We start from the raw sequence: 21233 nt of genomic DNA on the forward strand, positions 1-21233 counted from the left end.
TTCAGGTGGTGTGAGAGAAGTGGCTGCAGCTGGAGAAGACGTGCTGGCCGGGAGATGACGTCACCAGCTGAGGCTCCTTTCCCAGTGGCCCCTGGGGCCGGGTTGTCAGCATACGGGGTCGGGGTGAGGGAACCTGAGTCTCATCCAGGCTCCGGGTCTCCCCCAGAACAGGACCTACTTTTGGTCTCTCCCTCTCTGCTGGGCAGGTTCCATGTAAGTGAGGCCTCTGGGGCCCTGTGAGCACTTAACCCCCTGGGAACAGAGCCCCAGGAATTAAAGCCAAGGGTTCGCCTGATGTCCCCAGAGAGCACCGGCTTGGGTGGTACCAGTTCAGGGTTCCAAGCCCAAACACTTAATGAAATATCCAACACAAGTATTTGTTTGAGCCTTTCTCCACTAGAGGGCAGAGGCTTTTCTGACTATGGCTAGAGTCCTAGTCCTTTTCCTATTTAGATTTCAATCAGAATTTACCAAAGGGGGAAAAAAAAATTGAATGAGCATCTACAAAAAGTGCCCACAAACCCTCTCACTTTTCTCCCTCCTCCCTCCCAAAATTGATATTCTCAACCAGACTGACTAAACAGATAGAATGGATGGAGTGGTTTTGTTTTCAAAATCGTTCCCACAGTCTGCAGAGCGTTAGACCCCAGAAATCCACACCTTAGGCTATGCTCATGTGGGCCTGGTGGATGGGCAGTGCTGGCTTGTGTGAGCTACGCAGTTTGGAGAAGGTACGTGCCCCAGACAGCTCTGACTTGATGTTACCAGGAGCACAGGGATGAGCTTCCCGGGGAGTTATGGACAAATCCACAGAGCTTCCTGGGATCAAGATTTCTATTACAGCCGGAGGCGAATTACACGCTGTTGCTGAAGACGAAAGTCCAGGAAGGAGCCTCAGCAGCTCCCCTCTTTCCTGCCCTGACTCTGAACCAAATGCAGACTGTCTTTCCCCTTTCTTTATCTCACACGACTCCATCTAGAAGTCCTTCTTGCAGGGAGCTCTCTTTGCAGCTGCCCTCTTCCCTCCTTCCAGCTAAGAAGCAGAACAAGGGTGAACTCTCGCAGGTGGATGGAGAGAATCTGTACTGGTATTTAATTCAGAATGGAATTTCCTCTGCTTTGAGGGTTTCAGTTCTGGTTTTACAATGCACAGGAGACATCAGTGATCATTAAAAGATTCTTCGGGAGAGTCTCAAAATCAAATTCCTTTCATTTGTTAAAAATACAAACCCACAGAAAAAGGAGCTCAAATACTGAAAGAGGTGGACAGAGAGCTGATGTTCGTTGAGAATCAGAAAACCATCCTCCAGAGGGTATGCACTTGGGTGTCTGGGCAATAGGAATCTCAGACTGCTTGGGCCCCACCCCAGCCACACGGCTTTCCCCGTGACAGGCACGGCAGTTCCTCAGACTCAGGGACACACTGGCCCGAGAGATGGAAGGAGCACAGAACAGACAGGCCAGCCGTCATGTGAGACGCAGCTGGGAGCAACTGGTGTGGCCCCAGCTTCAGAGACAGGAGCAGGGTCCTAGGGCCCAGCCTGTGGCCCTCTCTGCTGTGTTCTGCTACACCTTGTCTTTGTTCAGCCTTCCTCAGGCTAGCAATCCAGTTAAAAACCCTGCATGTGAGTGGCAGCCTTTCATCAGAAATGGCAGCCCCGACAAACCCTCCACCTGATACTGTAGTTTTCGCTTGATCCTTTCTTGAATCTACATACCATGGCCCTGGAGAGGTAGAGTCAACCATAGTGACTTCTTTCCTGGTTGTGGCTGTAGAATTTTGCATAAAATGAGGGCAGAGAGTTGCATGACGTAGGGTCATAGAAAGAACCAGAGGGCTCCTTGCTACAAAGAGATGCACGAGCTCTGTTCTTGGCTCAGCACAGGGACCTGCTCTTCTAAGTCATTCCCCTCTGGCGAGGAGAGACTCGAAGCCCAGCACCAGCCTCTTCTGAGCTGGACCCGTGAAATGACTGCATTTCTGTCTGTGTGTGTCTGTGCACAGTGGCCTGGGGATACCAAGCACCATGAGGTAAAGGTGAGTGAGGGGCTGGGGCAGGGGAGGAAGTTCAAGGCAGAGGTTTCCCATGGCCCTGTTTCTGTTGTGAGCTTGAGTCCTTTGGGGACTGCCTCTTCCAGGGAGACCTCTGAAGCCGAGAAGAGTGGGAGCCAAGTACAGCCACAGGCGCACTGCTGTTCTCCCTCGGCTGTGTCTGTGGTCTGCTTGCCCAGAACCTACAAGGGTCCAGGCAGGGCCCCTTGAAGGCTGGGAGAGCAGCAGGAAGATGAGGGCTGGAGGTTACAGAGCTGGTCAGTGGCAGAGCAGATGCTCAGCTCCACCGTGGGCAGCGCTGTGTCTAATCAGCACTCAACTGGTCTGAGTTCCTTCTGCATCTTCTAGGACCAGCTGGTCTCTGCCAGTTTGTCTACCAGAATGAGGCGCGTGTTTTATGATTAGGGCCCAAAGCAGTGAGATCATGCACTAGAATAGCTTCAAGTGGTGGGTAAAAGTTTAATCTTCCTTCCCAGTCCTTAACTCCTGCATAATTATAGCTTCAAACCTGAAATCTGCCTTCTCCAAACTAGTGATTTTACTTTGTTCCCTGGAGTCAGAAAAGGTCATAAGTTCTCTCCTCATTTACATAAATGCCTTTCCCCACAAGCACGTGTCCTCTGCACTTGGAAGCATAAGACTTGAAGCCAGCACTGGGGTCTCCTGAGTCTGCTCTCCTCTTCCAAGCCAGAAAGGGCCCCTCTGAGGGACTGTGGGTCCCCCTGAGGCTTCAGGCATAGAAACAGTCCTTTAAGAAGGAGTCTGCCAACAACTTTTAACCTGGACTGGGAACACTGATGTAAGGGAGCCATTCAACCAAATGTCAGTACTTGGTCTGCTGCTGCTGCTGCTGCTGCTAAGTTGCTTCAGTCGTGTCCAACTCTGTGCGACCCCATGGACGGCAGCCCATCAGGCTCCCCCGTCCCTGGGATTCTCCAGGCAAGAACACTGGAGTGGGTTGACATTTCCTTCTCCAATGCATGAAAGTGAAAAGTGAAAGTGAAGTCGCTCAGTCATGTCCGACTCTTCGCGACCCCATGGACTGCAGGCTCTTCCATCCATGGGGTTTTCCAAGCAAGAGTACTGGAGTGGGGTGCCATCGCCTTCTCCGAGTAGGTCTACCAGACAGAATAAGTGTTTGAATAATCTACCGAACTTTTCTGGTTTTATGACTCTTTCAAGTCACAGATATAGCCCCCTTGGGTTTCCTTTGAGTCCACTGCTTATGTTCCTTGAAATTCCATCTTTATGTCCCCTAAAAATTCAAGATCAATAAACTTAAAACATACAAAAAAATAAAGAATATGGCATTTGGGCTGGCTCTAGAATTTCCCCCCAAGCTCCTGCACGCACACTCAGTGGTTGACCTCGTTCTGCTTCTGTTTGGTGACACAGGTTCATTCTCCTTTGCTCTGAATTGTTGGGGGAAGAAGAAAAGAGAATCACCTCTCGGAGTGGGGAGAGTCAAAACCAAGTGGTAGTTGCCGCTGGAATGGCATTGTCTTGACCCGGAAGCCCCTGGGTTTGTGGAAGCTGCTAAGTGACTGCAGGTGGAGTGGGGGGGGGGTCATCCGGCTGGGGAGCTGTCACCGTGAAAGGGTCAGCAGATGTCAACAGCACTGGTCAGGGCCAGCATCAGGCAGGCTGCTTCCTGGGATTTCAAGTGTGGAAAACACCCGAAGGCAAAGTCTAAATGTCCTCTTGTTAATGTGACTCAAACAGATGCAATTACTTCAAAACCTATTAGTGCTGTTCAAGATAGAGGGACACTTCACTTTGCAGAGAACAAAATAAAATCAATATATATTTTTGAAAAATATTTACTTTGGTTCAAACGCTTTCAACCCCAGGAGTTCTAATTTGGAAAATAGCATTTAGTGTTCCTCTTTCATTTTGCACAGTAGCTGAGACACCTTCTTTTTTCCAGAGGGCTTACTTAGCCTAGGACCTCCTGGGTCTTATTCTCAATGAAACATTTCTGTATTCACTCTTTCTAGGCAGAAAACAAAATTTTAAATTACTGACCATAACGTTGGGACATAATGTGGCTTGTCTAAGAAAGTTTGTGAGTCTTTTTGGATCCAAGAAGCCGAATGAGCCCTCCGCAGAGTTCCCATCTGAGTTTGCAGACACACAGGCAGGGAGAGCACATTTGTTTGCCTCTAAGAAAGGTATGGTTTATGGCAATGTTTTTCTTTATTTCTGACCTTGCTTGTAGTTACTAGCGCACTTTGAAGGTAAAGATCACTTGAAAACTGTATTTTAGACAATATTTAATTAGTTCAGAAATTTCTTGAGGAAAACTTGGTATTTAAAAAATCATTACTTGTTTGAGATGAAGGTAAAACTTGTTTCTGGAAGATTTATTCACCAGTTTAGATAGTCCATATGTTCATCTCTGAGGCCCTGAATACAAGTATCTTCAGGTATGTGAAGAAATTAATTTAATATTATCTGAAAGCTTTGAGTTTAGTGAATTAGAAAATTGTCTTTATTTGAAAATTCAAGATACTGTTGACATGCAAAAAGAATTCTATCTAAACTGTGAAAAAGTCAGTGTATTGGAGATGATGTTTCCTTGATAGGAAAACCCATCAATATTACTATGTCAAATGCTGTTTTGGAAATAGCTTTAATGCAATGGATAACTGTTGAAATAACTACAATAACTTTAGTATCGAGCCAAGATACTTGTGTGTGTGTGTGTACTACTTTTACCATTTGGAATAAAAATTTGAATTTTCAAAAATATTTTTAAAATGGATAAAAATGATACCATGCATTGTAAACTATAAGATGTGGTACTATCATCAATAATCTTCATATTGATACATAGTTTTTAAAAAATTGTCTGGCAATGCTTATCCATTTCACAGAGAAGTCTATCTTATGATGGACTTTGGAGAGGCAGCATCGGTGAGTTGGGGCGACAGCTTCTGTGGCCCAGGTCTCTCTGGCCTCTTATCTACCAAGAGGAGGTACATGAGAATTCATCAGCAGGCCTGTGGATGAGATGGGGGATCCTGATGCCTTGAAACTTAGCCAAAGTATGGGACTTCAGGGCTGGCTCTTGATCCTCTGAGGCATTCTTCAATCTTGATCATTATTCCTTCCCGTGCCCAGAGCTCCTGGACACAGCAAGAAGACATTAGGGAGTGAGGGGAGAGAAGTGATCATACTGCGGGTTTAATTTTGCAGCCTATAAGTCCAGAGAACCTAAGCAGCAGGTGACAAGTCAGCCTCTTGAGTGGAAGAAGTGGGCTCTGCCATTGTCCCTGAAGAGCCTTGATCTGTTCTACGGGAAACTTTGTACCTGACATCATCAACAGTGGAGGCAGGTGCGTGGCACTGATAGAGCTTCCTTTGCCTCACATCTGGGCTTAGCGGAGAGGACCAGGGCTCATCTTCCACAGGTCACAGTGTAACAGCAACCCTCTTTTTTCCCCCTATTTTCCTTGGAGTTCTCTACAGGTCTCCCCTGGGATATTTCCTCAACTGCAGGGGCGATTTTTCTGATTACTGTCTTTCCTGGGCTTTACTATTTCACTTTTTCCATGCAGGTCAGCCTATTTGATATGCAGTTGAACAGAAGATAGAGTAGCTTGTGCTACAATGGTAGGGCTCCACTCTTCTGTGCCTCTTCTTTGGAAAGGGCATCTCAGAGACACTAGCATTCTCTGAACACTGCCCATGACTACTCTCTGGCTGAGAAGATAAGGTGCCAAGCAGTACCTTTGTGGTGGGCATCACTGGATCTGCAGTTAAGAAAGTGCCTAAGGGGGTTGTTAGAAGACAGTGACGGGTTAATGGCCTCTCTTGGGCCCTAAGAATTGAAGGGGGAAGAGAATTGGAAGGCCCTGTCAGTGAGAAAACTAGAGACTCAGAGAAGGCTCACTGGCCACTCAGCCTCTCGTGCTCAGGAATCTAGTGTGTGAGAGATATTTTTCACAGGGATCTAGAATGGGACAGTAAAGCAAGTGTCCATCCTCTCTGGCTTGAGTGTGGGTGGCATTCTAGGACCCTCCCAGGCCGGACACTCTCATAACCCTCGGTGGCCATCAGTGAAATGGTGGCCATGGGCAGCTAAATGGCCTGCAGAATTCTCAGGATCCACATACAAGTTGCAGACATTGTTTTTGGCCATACACGCATCCACAGTAACAGCCTTTTCTCAGTTCATTAAGCCATTTTCTATAACTTTGCAAGTTCTAGCAAGGTGGCTGAGTTAGGAGGAGCCCAGGGTGGAGGGAAGAGCAGTGGACTGACCCTGATTATTCCATACAGCAGGACTGCTGCAAGAGAGGGAGGGGCGGAGTGGAGAAGGCACCACGGCAACAGAGGCCATGTGAGGACCTCATGCCAGGGGACAACTGGCAGAGGTATGCTTAGACTAGATTTGATAAGTTCCCTCTTTCCTAACTTCAGTGATTCTCTCTTAAGTCTTGAGAAAAGGGGCAAACAACCTCTGCTCATGTACTTTGCATTTTCATTTCTAAGTATGTTCCCAAGCATGGGAATGTCTTGTTTGCACTTTTACTTTGGCAGTAAAGATGAGGGGGAAAAAGCATTCCACTCAAGCTCTTGAACAATCACTAGAATTACAATCTTCCTCCAGGCTTTCTTATGACATTATAAACTGTTTCAGTCACAACTATTCACTTTTCTTCGGCTTATGCTTTTTTGAAGTATTCATAGATAGCCCTTCCCCTTCTCCTCTGCTCCTTATTACACCCCCTTCATGCATGTTAACTAATGCATGTGTTTTTAAAGTGACAGCAATACAGGAAGCCCTCCCCCTCCACTCCTATCCCCACTGTCTCCAAAGTGGCCCTGATGAGCCACGCTTTCTGGTATTTCCTTCTTTGGTAATTCCTTTCCGTTGAAGCTAGGCTGGCCCTATGACTTGCTCTTGATCCATAGTCTGTGGTGGGAATGACCCTGTGTTACTTCTGAGGTTATTTAGAAGAGCCTTGCAGCATCTCCTGGGATCTTGCCACATTGACTCTGGGAGAAGCCAGCCACTCTGTAACAAGTCTGATTGCCTCCAGACCTCCATGTTGTGAGGAAGCACAAGCTAACCATGTGGAGAGACTATGTGCAGAGAGATGCCCAATCAGCCTTCAGCTGTTCTTGCAGTCCCAATGGAGGAGCCACACATGGATGCAGAGTCCGCTATGGATATCCTGCCCAGTCCGGCATTCAGATGATACCAGTCTCAGCTGCCATCTGATAGCAACCCCGAGACTCCAAGAGTGAGCAATCACCTAACTAACCTCTGCTAACCCACAGAATCATGAAAGATAATGACTTGGTATTTAAACCACTAAGCTTTGAAGTGCTTTGCTGTGCAGCAATAGATACTTGGAACACCCACCATCGTAAGACAGGATGGCCATGAAGATAACCAGACATTTTCCATATCTATCTTTTGTCAGTCTCGTTGATGTAAGTATGAGAGTATGCCTTTCTTCTCTTCATATGAAATGTAGTTCCACTGATGGCCATGAGGGCTAAATCATTCCATTTAGAGTCATGACTGTTGGAGCATTTTGAAAATATCCACACTGTAGAAATAGTCCTTTCCCTCCCCTCCATTATTTCTCCTCTCGTCACACACCAGTGTACTTCCTGGATATCACACTGCCTGTGAAATATGCCCAGTTCACTGGTTGTAACGATGCTTTTGCAGCAACAGGCATCCAAGGCAGGTCTCCTTGAAGACAAGGCCAGCAAGAGGAATGGGCTCAGAATCAGGGCCGGGTGGCAGAGGGAGACACTGGGTTTCTCCTCATCTCTCGGAACCAGCTTTTCTGAAGGTCTGTTCCAAAGATCTAACCAGGGTGTATCCCTTTCCACTGACATTACCATCTTTTTTTTTCAAGATGATACTTTAGTTTCCTTCTGTATCCTGGAAAAGACAATGGAGACTCCCCCCACCTGCCCCCCCCCCCCCCCCCCCCCGCCCCCGAGTTCAATGAAACAAGGTTGGAATTTTTCAAAAGGAACATTTACTAGGAAACTAAAGGGAAACCAAACAGAATACAAGAGAACAGAGGCAGAGTTGCAGATGGGCTCAGGGAGTTCAAATTTATAACCAGCCTCTGGCCACAGCTGGACTGCTAGGCAAAACTTTCCAGATACAAGCCACTTGCCTGCTGGCCCCTATTAAAGTCACCTTCTATTTCATACCAGCAAGCCAGTGGCATACTCAGCCCTTGAGGCAGGAAGATCTTGAGAGCAGGGGAACAATAGGCTCAGCTACCCCAGGATCTCCTACCAAGGCTCCCCATTCCAAGGACAAGTCAAAGCTTATTGGGATGGCTGCCTGATGTCTACTGGGGCCAGTCTGGTTTCTCTGGGACCACCTTTCTGGGCTCATCTGCCAGGATCTAGAGATAATATTTCTGCTGACTATCTTGCTGGCACTAGTCCTTCATGCTTTGGTTCTAAACACTGGTATGATGGAAGATGTCTGAATGTGGAGGAATAGGCAGAGGGGAACCTTGGGCAAAGAAACTGAATTTTTCTCATGTCAGCAGACATAGGCAGAACCCTGGGTTCCCTGTCGATCTTTGAGGTTGAAAGCCAATCAGGGATGGAAATGGAATACACAGGCTGAGGAACATGTGAAGCTGGAACGTAGTAACACTGCCTCATCCAACCAAAGGTCTCCATCCTTTTAAGATTTGACATCAAGGTAGTTTCTTGTACCAGGCAGCCTTGGCAACAAGAACTTTCTGAAGACCTGCCTAGTTCGTGCTTCTACCCAGTTAATCCTGTATGGAAGTGTTAATTCAAATGAAGATAACAAGTTTCCCAGGAAGGTAAACTACAGTCCAACTATGGATTTTGCTGCAAAGAGACTATGAAAGGGAAATGCTATCTTGGAGAAATGGTGCAAATGTATGGGCAGGGTACCTCACATCAGTGTTGGGGAGGAGAGGATCACTAGGTAATACCCCCAGCCCCTGGGCATGCTGAGACCTTTGGTTTCATTTGTACAGAAGCAGAAGCAAGGAGGATGTGGAACACAGCTGGCAGTGGGTTGGCTGATGTGGTCACAAAGGAAGCTGAGTAATGGATGTGATACCCGGGGAGAGCCCTTGACCTTCACTCTAGTAGGTACTTCCATTCCCCAAGTGCTATGAATGTGATATATGTATCTGGAAAGGAAAGGAAACCTGTCTGTGGTTGCCCAAGGCTATGCCTCTGGGCTGTTGCATATGGAAATACCCAGAAGGCACTCAGGCCAAGAAGGCCCCCAAAGCTGTGCCTTCAATCAGGGACCAGCTGTGTCATTTCTTCACGAACTCAGCTCACTCAATGGTACATCTGTTTCTGAGGCTCTTCCCTCAGAAGACAAATGTACCTGGGAAAGGGTATTCCAGATGCCTATGCCATTGAGATGCATGCCTCTCTAACAGGGATGACAATGAACTTTCATTCTACTTGCCAATACCAGTTGAAAGGAAGTGGCTGCTGGCTATTCTGAAAATAGTGCTGGGGATTCTGACTCTGGGTTTAGCAGAAGAGAGGGCCACAATCAACTGGTACCCACTGCCACAGACAAGGGAGTAGGCAGTGAATTTGCTGTGAACTAGACCGCTTTGCACTTGATTTTTTCCAGGGTAATGGCCTGCTTATCCTATTACTCTCCTGGGGCTATTCTTTGCAAAGCTGGAGTACTTCTTGGGTGAAATTATTTTCTGGAGATAGTTATTAGCTCAGTAGTAGTCCAGTGTGAATTAGATCTGCTGCCTACTTAGCACCTGGATAGATTTTAAGATATTCTGTCGTTCCAGGGCCTTCAAGCAAATAACACCATGTCAGAGTGACACTGCCAGGGCAGCTGCTGTGGACCCCTCACCAAGGGCCCCGTGTTAATCACTGTGAGTCCTGGCACTCTAGGTGCTCTGAGTACTCTCACTGTGTCAGGCGGTTCTTCCACAGTCCAGTCTTGATTCTTGGCCAGAAGAGATGTGCTTCCCCCATAGCACACCACCTTAGGCCACCTGAAGACGGCTGGACCATCCACGTTCAGCAAACCCAACCTGGAAAGAGGGCCAGTTATTGCTGTGTTTACAGCTGAGCATTTGGTCACTAGAGTCATCTGGATGTTGTTGGATGGGAAAAGTTACTGAAGATCTCTGTAAGATGGTTGTCCTATTGGGTTCTTGACATAAGTAGTCCTCTTACCCACAGTCATCGTTTCTGTAGGAAAAAGAAACAAAAAGAATGCTTTGGTTTTCATTCATATAAATGTATTTTATTTCAGTTTTCTCTTTTTAATTGAAGTACAGTCGATTTACAATGTTGTCTTCATTTTTGCTAAACAGCAAAGCCGTTCAGTTACACATTCTTTTTAAAGTATTCTTTTCCATTACGGTTTATCATAGGACACTGAATATAGTTCTCTGTGCTCTACAGTAGGAGTCTGTTGTTTATCCACCCTATATAGGAAAGTTTACATCTGCTAACCTCAACCTCCCACTCCACCCCTCTCCCAACCCCATCAGCCTGTCCTCCATGTCTTGGCAACCATCAGTCTGTTCTCTATGTCCATGATTCTGTTTCACAGATTGATTCATTTGTATCATATTTTAGATTCCACATATGAGTGACATCACATATTTGTCTTTCTGACTTACTTTACTTAATATGATAACCACTAGTCGTTATCCATGTTGCTGTAGATGGCGTTACTGCATTCTTTTTTTAAAGTTGAGTAGTATTCCATTGCATATATGTGCCATGTCTTGTTCTTTTTTTACTTTATTTTTTGTTTAATTTTGTTTTTGGGTATAGCCAGTTAATAATGTTTTAGGTTTCAGGTGAATAGCAAAGCGACTTATCCATATATACGTATGTATCCAATGCTTCCTCAAACTCTCCTCCCATCCAGGCCGCCACATAACACTGAGCAGAGCTCTATGTGCTGTACAGTAGTTCCTGGTTGGTTATCCATTTTAAATAGTGTGTACCTACCCATCCCCAACCCCCTAACTATCCCTCCTCTGCCCCCCAGCAACCATAAGTTTGTTTTCTAAGTCTGTGAGTCTCTTTATGTTTTGTAACCAAGTTCATTTGTATCAAGTTTTTTTTTTACCATACGTAAGGGAAGTCATATGATATATGTCCTTCTCTGCCTGACTTACTTCACTCAGTATGACAATCTCTAGGTCCAGCATTATTTTATTCTTTTTTATGGTCAAGTAATATTCCATTGTATATATATACCACATCTTCTTTACCCATTCATCTGTTGATGGACATTTAGGCTGCTTCCATGTCTTTGCTATTGTGAATGGTGCTACTATGAACACAGGAGTGCATGTATATATTTGAATTAGAGATCTGTCTGGATAAATGCCCAGAAGTGGGATTGCTGGACCATATGTTAGTTCTTTTTTTAGTTTTCTTGAGGAGACTCCATATGGTTTTTTACAATGGCTACATCAACTTACACTCCCACCAACAGTGAAAGAGGATTACTTTCTCTCCACATCCTCTCCAGCATCTATTATTTGTAGACTTTTTAATGATGGCCCTTCTGACTGTTAGGAGGTGGTTGCTGCCGCTGCTAAGTCACTTCAGTCGTGTCCGACTCTGTGCGACCCCAAGGACGGCAGCCCACCAGGCTCTGCCATCCCTGGGATTCTCCAGGCAAGAACACTGGAGTGGGTTGCCATTTCCTTCTCCAATGCATGAAAGTGAAAAGTGAAAGTGAAGTCGCTAAGTCGTGTCGGACTCTTAGCAACCCCATGGAGTGCAGCCCACCAGGCTCCTCCGTCCATGGGATTTTCCAGGCAAGAGTACTGGAATGGGGTGCCACTGTGCTACCTCATTGTAATTTTGATTTGTATTTTTTAATAATTAACAATGTTAAGCATCTTTTCATGTGCCTATTGGCCATTTGTATGTCTTCTTTGGAGAAATGTCTGTTTAGTTCTTCTGTCCACTTTTCGATTGGGTTGCTTGTTTTTTTGTTGTTGAATTGCATAAGCGGTATATTTGGAAATTAAGCCTTTGTTGGTCACATTGTTTGCAGATATTCTCTCCCATTCTATACACTGTCTTTCCTTTTTTTTTTTTTTTTTTGGTCTGTGGTTTCCTTTGCTGTGTAAAAGCTTGTAATTTTGATTAGGTCACATCTGTTTATTTTTGTTTTTATTTCTATTGCCTTGGTTGACTGACCTAAGAAAACTTTTATGATTTTTGTCAGAGAATGTTTTGTGTATGATCTCTTCTAGGCATTTTATGGTGTCAGGTCTTATGTTTATGTCTTTAAGCCATTTTGAATCCAGACAATACTGCAAAGCCACAGTAATCAAAACAGCATGGTATTTGCACAAAAACAGACATATGAGTAAATGGAACAGAATAGAGAGCCCAGAAATATTAATAAACCCACACACCTATGCTCAGTTAATCTTTGACAAAAGAGGCAAGAATATACAAGGTGAATATACAACTGTAGCCCACCATGCTCCTCTGTCCATGGGATTTTCCAGGCAAGAGTACTGGAGTGGGTTGCCATTTCCTTCTCCAGAGGATATTCCCGACCCAGGGATTGAACCCAGGTCTCCCGCATTGTAAGCAAGGCGCTTTACCATCTGAGCCACCAGGGAAGTCACACACCTATGCTCAGTTAATCTTTGACAAAGGAGGCAAGAATATACAACGTGAAAAAAACACTTTTTAGCAAGTGATGTTTGGAAAATTGAAAGCATGTAAATCAATGAAGTTAGAATACACCCTCTCACCATACACAAAAATATTTCCTTTATTTTTTAAATTGAAGTATAGTTTATTTACAATGTTTCAAATATATAGCAAAATGATTCAGTTATGCATATTTATATATGTTCTTTTTCAGATTTTTTTTCCATTATAGGTTATTATAATTGAATATAGTTCCCTGTGCTAATGGTAGTTCCTTGTTTATATATGACAGCGTGTATCTGTTCATTCCAAATTCCCAGTGTATCCCTCTCCCCTTTCCCTTTGGTAACCATGTTTGTCTTCTATGTCTGTCATCCATATGTTTTTAATGTGTATCAGACAAGTGCCAGGCAGTGTGACAGATTCTGCTGAAGGAGATATCATGAGGAAGACACATATCCTGCTTTCAAAGAGCTCACAGTGGGACATATTATTACAACATGAGAAGCTGAACAACAGAGATATGTGTAAAATGTGTAGGAGCAAAGAGGAGAGCAGAGCTAACTTTGAGGGGACTGAGGTCTATAGAGAGGACCATAAGGATGTCTTGAGCTGGGCCATTTTGGCTGAAGAGGAGATCATCAGGAGTGAAAGAGGGAAGGCCACTGTGGGCAGAGGCAAGAGCCTATGCAGAGGCAGGAAATGGCATTGAAGGAACTATCAGAATGTGGTGTGAGGAGTGGAGCAGGAGAAATTAAGAAGACCGGGAAGCAGAGGGTCTGCGTGGGGTGACATACGTTCCCTGTTCTCAAGCTGTGAGGATGGGCTCTTTGACTGGAGCCCCAGACTTAAGAGTAGGAGGAACTCTTGTGAGTCACACTCAGCCCAGCATTCAACTTAATTTAAACTCAGGGCATCTTCCAATACAGACTAAGAGTATTAACGCTGCAGTTACAGAGAGAAAGAAAACTGCAGTTACTTCCATGAACACAGCAATAACAAAAATCAAACATGTAAACCATAGGAGAGCTGCAAACATTCTCAAACTGGAATGTCTGGAGTGCATTTCAAAGATCAAATGTTTATGTGTGAGGCCATCAGAGAAGGTAACACAAGCCAGAGGGTACCCGGAAGAAGGAAAACGAGTCTGTCTCTGACCTTTGGCTCTGAAGTGTGTGCATGGGTGTGGGAATACCCATACCCCTGGGAAAGGATATTATTCTCTGGATAAGGAGGAAAATGTGAATGGATATTTCCCCTATATTGTGATTCAAATACAACAAAAGTTCCCAGATACTCTGGAGCACCCTCCAATTGGCTCTACTTCCCAACCCACCATCCACATTAGGTGCTGGTTCCCAAAAGCCCTTTTGTCAGCTGTGAGACTCATACCTGCAGGGCAGCTTGCCAGTTCCTGAATCCTTTCTTATCAGGAAGGCAAGCCATCAGCAGGCTCAGGCCCACCAATGAATGCCATGTGGTCTGGAATTAGTGTGCTGCTATTAGACAGGGCGGCCACATGCCTTCAGTTTTTGATTAACTATAGTGATATGAACTTTACAAACCCTTAAAAGACCCATCTGAAGTGCTTTACTGAAGGATACAGGGATGTAGAGAGATTAATTTTCCCAAAGTCATGTTATCGGAGCTGGAATTTGATCCCAAGACTTCTAACTACAGTTTAAGCTTCACAGTATTTACAATACCCAAGACATAGAAGGAACATAAATGTCCATCAACAGATGAATGGATAAAGAAGATGTGATACACACACAGGAATACAACTTGACCAAAAAAAAAAAGATTGAAATAATGCCATTTTCAGCAACATAGAGGACTCAGAGATTATCATACTAAGTGAATGTTCACAAAGATAAATACAAGATATCACTTATATGTAGAATCCAAAATGACACAAATGAATTGATCTACAAAACAGAAACAGACTCACAGACATAGAAACAAAGGAAAGGGGGTTAGAGAGGGATAAATTAGGAGTTTGGGATTTGCAGATACAAACTACTGTACATAAAATAGAGAAGAATAAGGCCCTACTATATAGCACAGGGAACTACGTTAATATCCAACAATAAACTGTAAGGGAAAAGAATATGAAGAATATATATAAACTGAATCACTTTACTATACACCAAAAAACACAACATTGTAAATCAACTACACAAATGAAAAATCTTTTAAAATGAAATTAAATAAAAAGTGGAAGCTTTAGCAATTGCATCATTTCTAAGTGCACTGTATAAGTTCAATCTATACATCTGAGCTTCCGTCTTGGTTTTCTAGACCCTCCGAACCTAGCCAGATGGGGCAACTTTAAGAAACCCTAGTCCAAGATAGTAGCATGCAGCAGGTGTTGTATTCCTTACAGCTTCCCACCTTCTTATTCCATTTCTCTGGATTCCCCTGGCCAGTGGCCTGCATATGTATCTCACTTGTCTCTTCAGCTCTCGATCCCATCCTTCCCCATTATGACCTTACTTTCATTTCTTCATCTGCAGAGTCCCTTCAGACTGCTTTGGGTAGAGCTCTTTCTAAACATTCAGCCTCTTGGACTACTTTTGCATCTGGTTTGTTACCTAAGGCCTGTATAGAGGGCTGGGCTATGACCTCAGCCCATTTTTTTTACCAGTCCCCATACCCAGGAATACTACCAGCAGAGGCCATGCTGCCAATGGCCAAATCACAGCACAGCTCCAAACTGACCTCTTTAGCTGGGCTTTGGTCACTTGGTGAATTTTGTTATGTGACTCAAGCTCAGCCCCTGGGAATACTGTGGAGGGCCCTACTGGTCTACCCCTTCTTCAGCTGGGCGAGTTTTCTGGGTCCTGATCCTGCCTGATCTCAGCATCCTTGTTTCCCTACTCTGAACAGTGCCACTAAGTCCCCAGAGTGCCAGCCCACAAGATCAAGTCTGCCAGCCCACAAGACGAAGGGATAAAGAAGTTTCAACACATTTGGTGGAGGGGTATGGTCACTTCTACCAGGAATCTTAGCATTTTTTCTTCAAAAAGAGAACAAATGAAAAATAGACAAATACATGAAATAATCATTACAGTTGAATATTTTTAACACAATCTGCTCAGAAACTGACTGATTAAATATAAAATTTTGAGTATGCCATGGGTGGATTGTGCTGTGGCTCAGTCCCTTTTGTCTGTCCTGTGGAAGACTTGAAAAACTCAACCAATGTCAAACAAACAAACAAAAAAACCCAAAAAGCAAATAATACTTTTCTAAACATTTATAACCTAATAAGTGGTTACTTAGCCAAGATTTCTAATAAATGAGGTATGAGGAAAGATTTTTCTACAGTTTAGAGGAGCACTGACCCAGCAGGGGTGGTGGTGGGATGGGCTGGTGGAGACTGTGGCATGCAGACCAGAGACAGCGGTGTGGCGGTTCGAGCTCTGGTGGCCATGAGGCTGTGCGGCTGGTTTCAGTGCCGGTGTCAGGACCAGGGGGCAGAAGAAAAGCAGGGTCCTTGTTATCAGGCAGTACCAGGCGTTTAGAAGGGATTAGGAACTTCAGTAGCATCAACAGGAAGTGGTGGTTACAGTCTTATCTGAACAGAGGGGATTTTAAGCAAATTCAATTGTCCCGAGACATATGGATTTGATTTGAATGAAATTGAATTGAAACCAAAGATGAGAACTGTCCCGATGAAAACTGTAATGTGAAGTGACATTTCGATCACAAAAATGACAGCTGATGTGAGTCAGGCCATTGAGACTGACCCCAAATTAAGAACATGAAAAGATTGAGTGGATCATTAGATAATACCTGCCTGTGAATTGGAAAATGGGTTTTGATTACAGGAAGTATCTAAGGGCTTTGAAATAGGAAGCCTGTTGAAAATTGAAGTGACTCATTACATGATTCAATCTTATTGTACTTAAAACTGTTAAACTTGTATTTTAAAATTTAAAAAGCATAAAAATCTTGGGATTTCACTTACTATTTATTACTTAACACAGCTCTGCAAATATATGAAGAAACACCATCCCCTGCCTGCTTAAAATCTGAGTCTTCCCTTTTCAATTTCCCCAAGGAGGGCTGTCTTCACTTTCCTTTGCCTCTTGAAGAATCAGCATGTTAAAGAAAGTGTGAAGGTAACTGCATTTCCAGCCAGGTGTGTGTGTATGCGTGTTAGTTGCTCAGTCGTGTCCAACACTTTGCAACTCCGTGGACTGGAGCCTACCAGGCTCCTCTGCCCATGGAATTCTCCAGGCAAGAATATTGGAGTGGGTTGCCATTTCCTTCTCCAGGGGATCTTCCCAACCCAGGGATCAAACCCAGCCAGGTGACTGGGGCAAAAGACAAAAAACGGAAGCATCCATTTGGGTATTAATTACTATTTATTGAGCATTCAAGCACCCTGCTTTGCCCTAAGAGATTTGTAAACCTTATCTCATTCAGTCCTTGCCTTGACCCTCTGTGATAGATGTTAAATTGCCTTTTTTTTTTCTTACAAAGGTAACTGAGTCTGAGAAAAGCCAAACAACAACAAAGGTTGTAAATGGCAGAGCCAGGATCTGCCATCATACGTGTATGGATCCAAATGTGTGCTCTTAGGTCCTCTGCCCAGGACAGCAAATTATGACACCTTGAATGCCAACTCCATTATGGTGCCCTTCTAAAAAGGAATCTCTGTTCAGAAAGGAATTCTGAACAGTCCAGAGTTCGTAGGGAAGTGTTACGATCCACTGTCAAGTCAGCCTTGAAGGGAAGGCAGTGAATGGTGACATGTGTGACATACAGGCTGTTACTAAGAGGGATTCATCGGAAAAAAGAAGCAAGGGCTATAAGTGTGGCGTTGTTCAAAAGATAAGAAGACTGTTGTCATGGCTTTTCAGATGAAGGGGCAAGTTAGGGAACTGCTGCAAGGAAAAACTTATTTCAGTTGATGAAGAGGACTTTTGGGGTTGGTTACTCCAAGTTTACATTCAGTACATTTATTCTTAATTTGTCCCACAAGCATTTACTGAGCACCAGGCACTCGAAACACAAAGATGACCAATACACACCCTTCTCTTGAAGAGCTCTCAGTTGTCAGTAGATGACTTGAGAACTAAGGCTGCGAAAGAAAAGGGAAAGTAAATGAAGTCTCATCAAGAAGCTCATTTGTAACTGCTAAGTGGTACATGCCTGTGTATGTGTGTGTGCATGTGTGTGCAGTGGTAGCTCCATCTACTCAAATCAGAGAAGGAAGAAAAAAAGTTATGATAAAAACTTGGGTGAGGGTTAATGTTGAAAGGGTCTTAGGATCTATGTGACACACTAGATTGAGCAATAAAATTCCACTTCAAAAGTCTTGAGGATGAGGATTTCCCTGATGGTCCAGTGGTTAAGAATCCACCTTTCAAGGCAGGCTTCTCTGTGGCTCAAACAGTAAAGAATCTGCCTGCAATGCCAGAGATCCAGGTTCAATTCCTGGGTTGGGAAGATCCCCTGGAGAAGGGACTGGAAACCCATTCTAGTATTGTTGCCTAGAGGATCCCATGCCCATGTGTTCCAACTACTGCTGTAACTACTAAAGCCTGAGAGCCTAGAGCCTGTGCTCTGCAACACGAGACACCACCACAGTGAGAAGCCTGTGCATGCTAACAAAGACCCAGCACAGCAATAAATAAAGAAAGCCTAAGAAGTCTCTTGCTGGCAATGCAGCTAGGAGAAACCAATCATGAGAACATACTGCCCATGTTAATGAACAGCTGTGGTGAAACCTCCCTGGGAGGCAACCGTGCCCATCCCAGGTCCTGGCACAGGTATCCTATCTTTGTAATTTGGAACTCAGATCTCGGGTAATCTCAGTCACTGTAGAGGACTTGAAGAGATAATTCTATTCCTGTCATTAGGAATAGTAACTTTGTAATGCCAGAAAGATGTAACAAACAAGAATTACAAATGATGAATTGATGCATTTGTGTATGTTATATTTATTTGAGTGTAATGGCACAATTTTGCTTTGTTTATGCTTTTAAGGTCAATGGTTAATGAAATGGTATAGTAGAAATTTACCAGATTTATGATTTTAGTGCACATATTTAGGAGAACTTAACTTGCTAAATTTATACTCAATAATATTCCAATGTTTAGGAAAATCCAATATACTAAATTTATGAATTTGATTTTTCAAAGATTTCATTTATTTAATATTGACTTTGCTGCTTCTCTGTTGCTGCACAGGCTCTTCTCTAGTTGCCCGAGGTGGGAGCTCCTTTCTAGATGGGTAGACTCAGCAGTTGCAGCTTCCAGGCTCTAGGGCAGTGGCTCAATAGTTGTGGTGCATGGGCTTAGTTGCTAAGCGGCATTTGGGATCTTCCTGGATCACGGACTGAACTCACGTCTCCTGTATTGGCAGGTGGATGTTTTACCACTGAGCTGCCAGGGAAGTCCTGAGTTTAAGATGCTGAAATGCTCAAAGTAATTTAAGCTAAATGTATAAGACTTTATTTATTAGCATTATAAGAGTTAATATTCCTTGAGAACAATTTGGTTTAACACCTACTGTGTTAGATATTTGAAATGTTTGACATAACAACTTGTGACCTTAGTTTGAAATGTTTAAGGGAAAATAGTCAATCATTGTTTAAACAGTACTTAAATATTAGAAGAGTAGTTTTTTTTTTTTTTTGCTAGATTTATAGGTTTTTTTCCCTTTAATTTGAAATATTTAAGATAATTTGATTAAGTGTGAAATTGGCTTTAGAACTCTAGGGAAATTTAATCTGTCAAATTAATGAGCTAATTGAGAATTAAGCAAAGAATAAGTAAAACTGAGCATTTTAGTTTCATAACTAAATGATTAGATTCATAACCATTATAATAGTTAACACTATGCAGGATTTAGTATGTACTGTTCTAAGCATATTACATGTATTAATCCATTTAACTCCTCACCAGTTCTCTGAGGTGGGTCCTGTTATTATTCTCATTTCATAGATGAGGAAACTGAGGTACACAGATGTTGAATAAGTGCCTTACCAAGTGTTTCCAACTAAACTGCTTCAGTTCAGTTCAGCAGACAGTGTGTCTGACTCTTGTGGCCCCATGGACTGCAGCATGCCAGGCTTCCCTGTCATTCACCAACTCATGGACCTTGCTCAAACTCATGTCTATCAAGCCGCAGATGTGGTCAGAGCAGGTAATCAGGGTCAGATGAGGTCATGAGGGTGGGGCCCTCATGATGGGATTAGTGCCCTTATAAGATGAATCACCAGAGAACCTCTCTCCTGCTCTCTCCCTGCTTCTGTCCACCCACCATGTGAGGACACAGTGAGAAGGCTGTCATCTGCGATCTAGAAAAAGCTTTCACCAGAATGCAATCATGCTGATCTCTAACTTCTAGCCTCCAGATCCGTGAGAAAATAAGCTTCTGTTGTTTTAGCCTCCCAGTCTGTGGTATTTTGTTATGGCAGTCTGAGTTAAAAAGCCTCTTGATGAAAGTGAAAGAGGAGAGTGAAAAAGTTGGCTTAAAGCTCAACATTCAGAAAACGAAGATCATGGCATCCGGTCCCATCACTTCATGGGAAATAGATGGGGAAACAGTGGAAACGGTGTCAGACTTTATTTTTTTTGGCTCCAAAATCACTGCAGATGGTGACTGCAACCATGAAATTAAAAGACGCTTACTCCTTGGAAGGAAAGTTATGTCCAACCTAGATAGAATATTCAAAAGCAGAGACATTACTTTGCCAACTAAGGTGTGTCTAGTCAAGCCTATGGTTTTTCCAGTGGTCATGTATGGATGTGAGAGGTGGACTGTGAAGAAGGCTGAGCGCCGAAGAATTGATGCTTTTGAACTGTGGTGTTGGAGAAGACTCTTGAGAGTCCCTTGGACTGCAAGGAGATCCAACCAGTCCATTCTGAAGGAGATCAGCCCTGGGATTTCTTTGGAAGGAATGATGCTGAAGCTGAAACTCCAGTACTTTGGCCACCTCATGTGAAGGGTTGACTCACTGGAAAAGACTATGATGCTGGGAGGGATTGGGGGCAGAAGGAAAAGGGGACGACAGAGGATGAGATGGCTGGATGGCATTACCAACTCGATGGATGTGAGTCTGAGTGAACTCCAGGAGTTGGTGATGGACAGGGAGGCCTGGCGTGCTTCGATTCATGGGGTCGCAAAGAGTCGGACACGACTGAGTGACTGAACTGAACTGAACTGATACTAGTTTCCTTGATTTCTCTTCTTTCCCCTACCTTTAAGTGTTGGAATGTCCCAATTTTTAGTCCTTGGGCTTCTTCTCTTCTCCATTTACATCTGGACCTACTTCTGAAATTCTAGATTTCTGTCTCTAACTGCCATGTGATATCTCCCTGTAGATGCATCCAGTAGATGTAGTTAAGTCAAATGTAGTTAAGTCCAACTCCAGAGTGCCCTACATAGGCGCCCCACCCCGTGGCCTTCCTCAGCTCACTTGTGGCAAGTCCACCCCTTCACTTCTGTCACCCCATCCCTTCACTTCTGTCACACCCTACATCAGGAAGTCCTGTTAGG

At 44.0% G+C, this 21233-nt stretch overlaps 1 protein-coding gene and 1 long non-coding RNA gene across 5 annotated transcripts in view; one reads left to right on the top strand and one right to left on the bottom strand.

Moving 5' to 3' along the window:
• Positions 1-79: 79 nt before the first annotated feature.
• LOC129629021 (uncharacterized) lies at positions 80-9990 on the top strand. 2 transcript variants are annotated; one of them, XR_008703047.1, is made up of 8 exons: positions 80-213; positions 1882-2038; positions 3449-3603; positions 4051-4224; positions 5252-5391; positions 7102-7498; positions 9058-9171; positions 9856-9990. It is a non-coding gene; the product is annotated as an uncharacterized LOC129629021 (long non-coding RNA). The 2 variants fall into 2 exon arrangements; XR_008703048.1 differs by lacking the exons at positions 5252-5391; positions 7102-7498 and having other exon boundaries at positions 82-213; positions 9058-9175; positions 9856-9978.
• SYT9 (synaptotagmin 9) overlaps positions 8055-21233 on the bottom strand; it is a 399619-nt gene continuing 386440 nt past the window's right edge. For 2 of the 3 annotated variants that reach the window (XR_008703044.1, XM_055548771.1), the window contains exon 7: positions 8055-10264. Coding sequence is in view for 2 of the 3 variants with exons in the window: in XM_055548771.1 (XP_055404746.1) it covers positions 10256-10264 (9 nt within the window). In the remaining variant the exon portion in view is untranslated. Of the gene's footprint in view, positions 10265-17085; positions 17808-21233 lie in introns of those variants that run through there. The other variant, XM_055548772.1, reaches the window with a different exon arrangement.

This window comes from Bubalus kerabau, chromosome 15, assembly GCF_029407905.1.
Source record: "Bubalus kerabau isolate K-KA32 ecotype Philippines breed swamp buffalo chromosome 15, PCC_UOA_SB_1v2, whole genome shotgun sequence".
NCBI classification, from domain to species: Eukaryota; Metazoa; Chordata; class Mammalia; order Artiodactyla; family Bovidae; genus Bubalus; species Bubalus kerabau.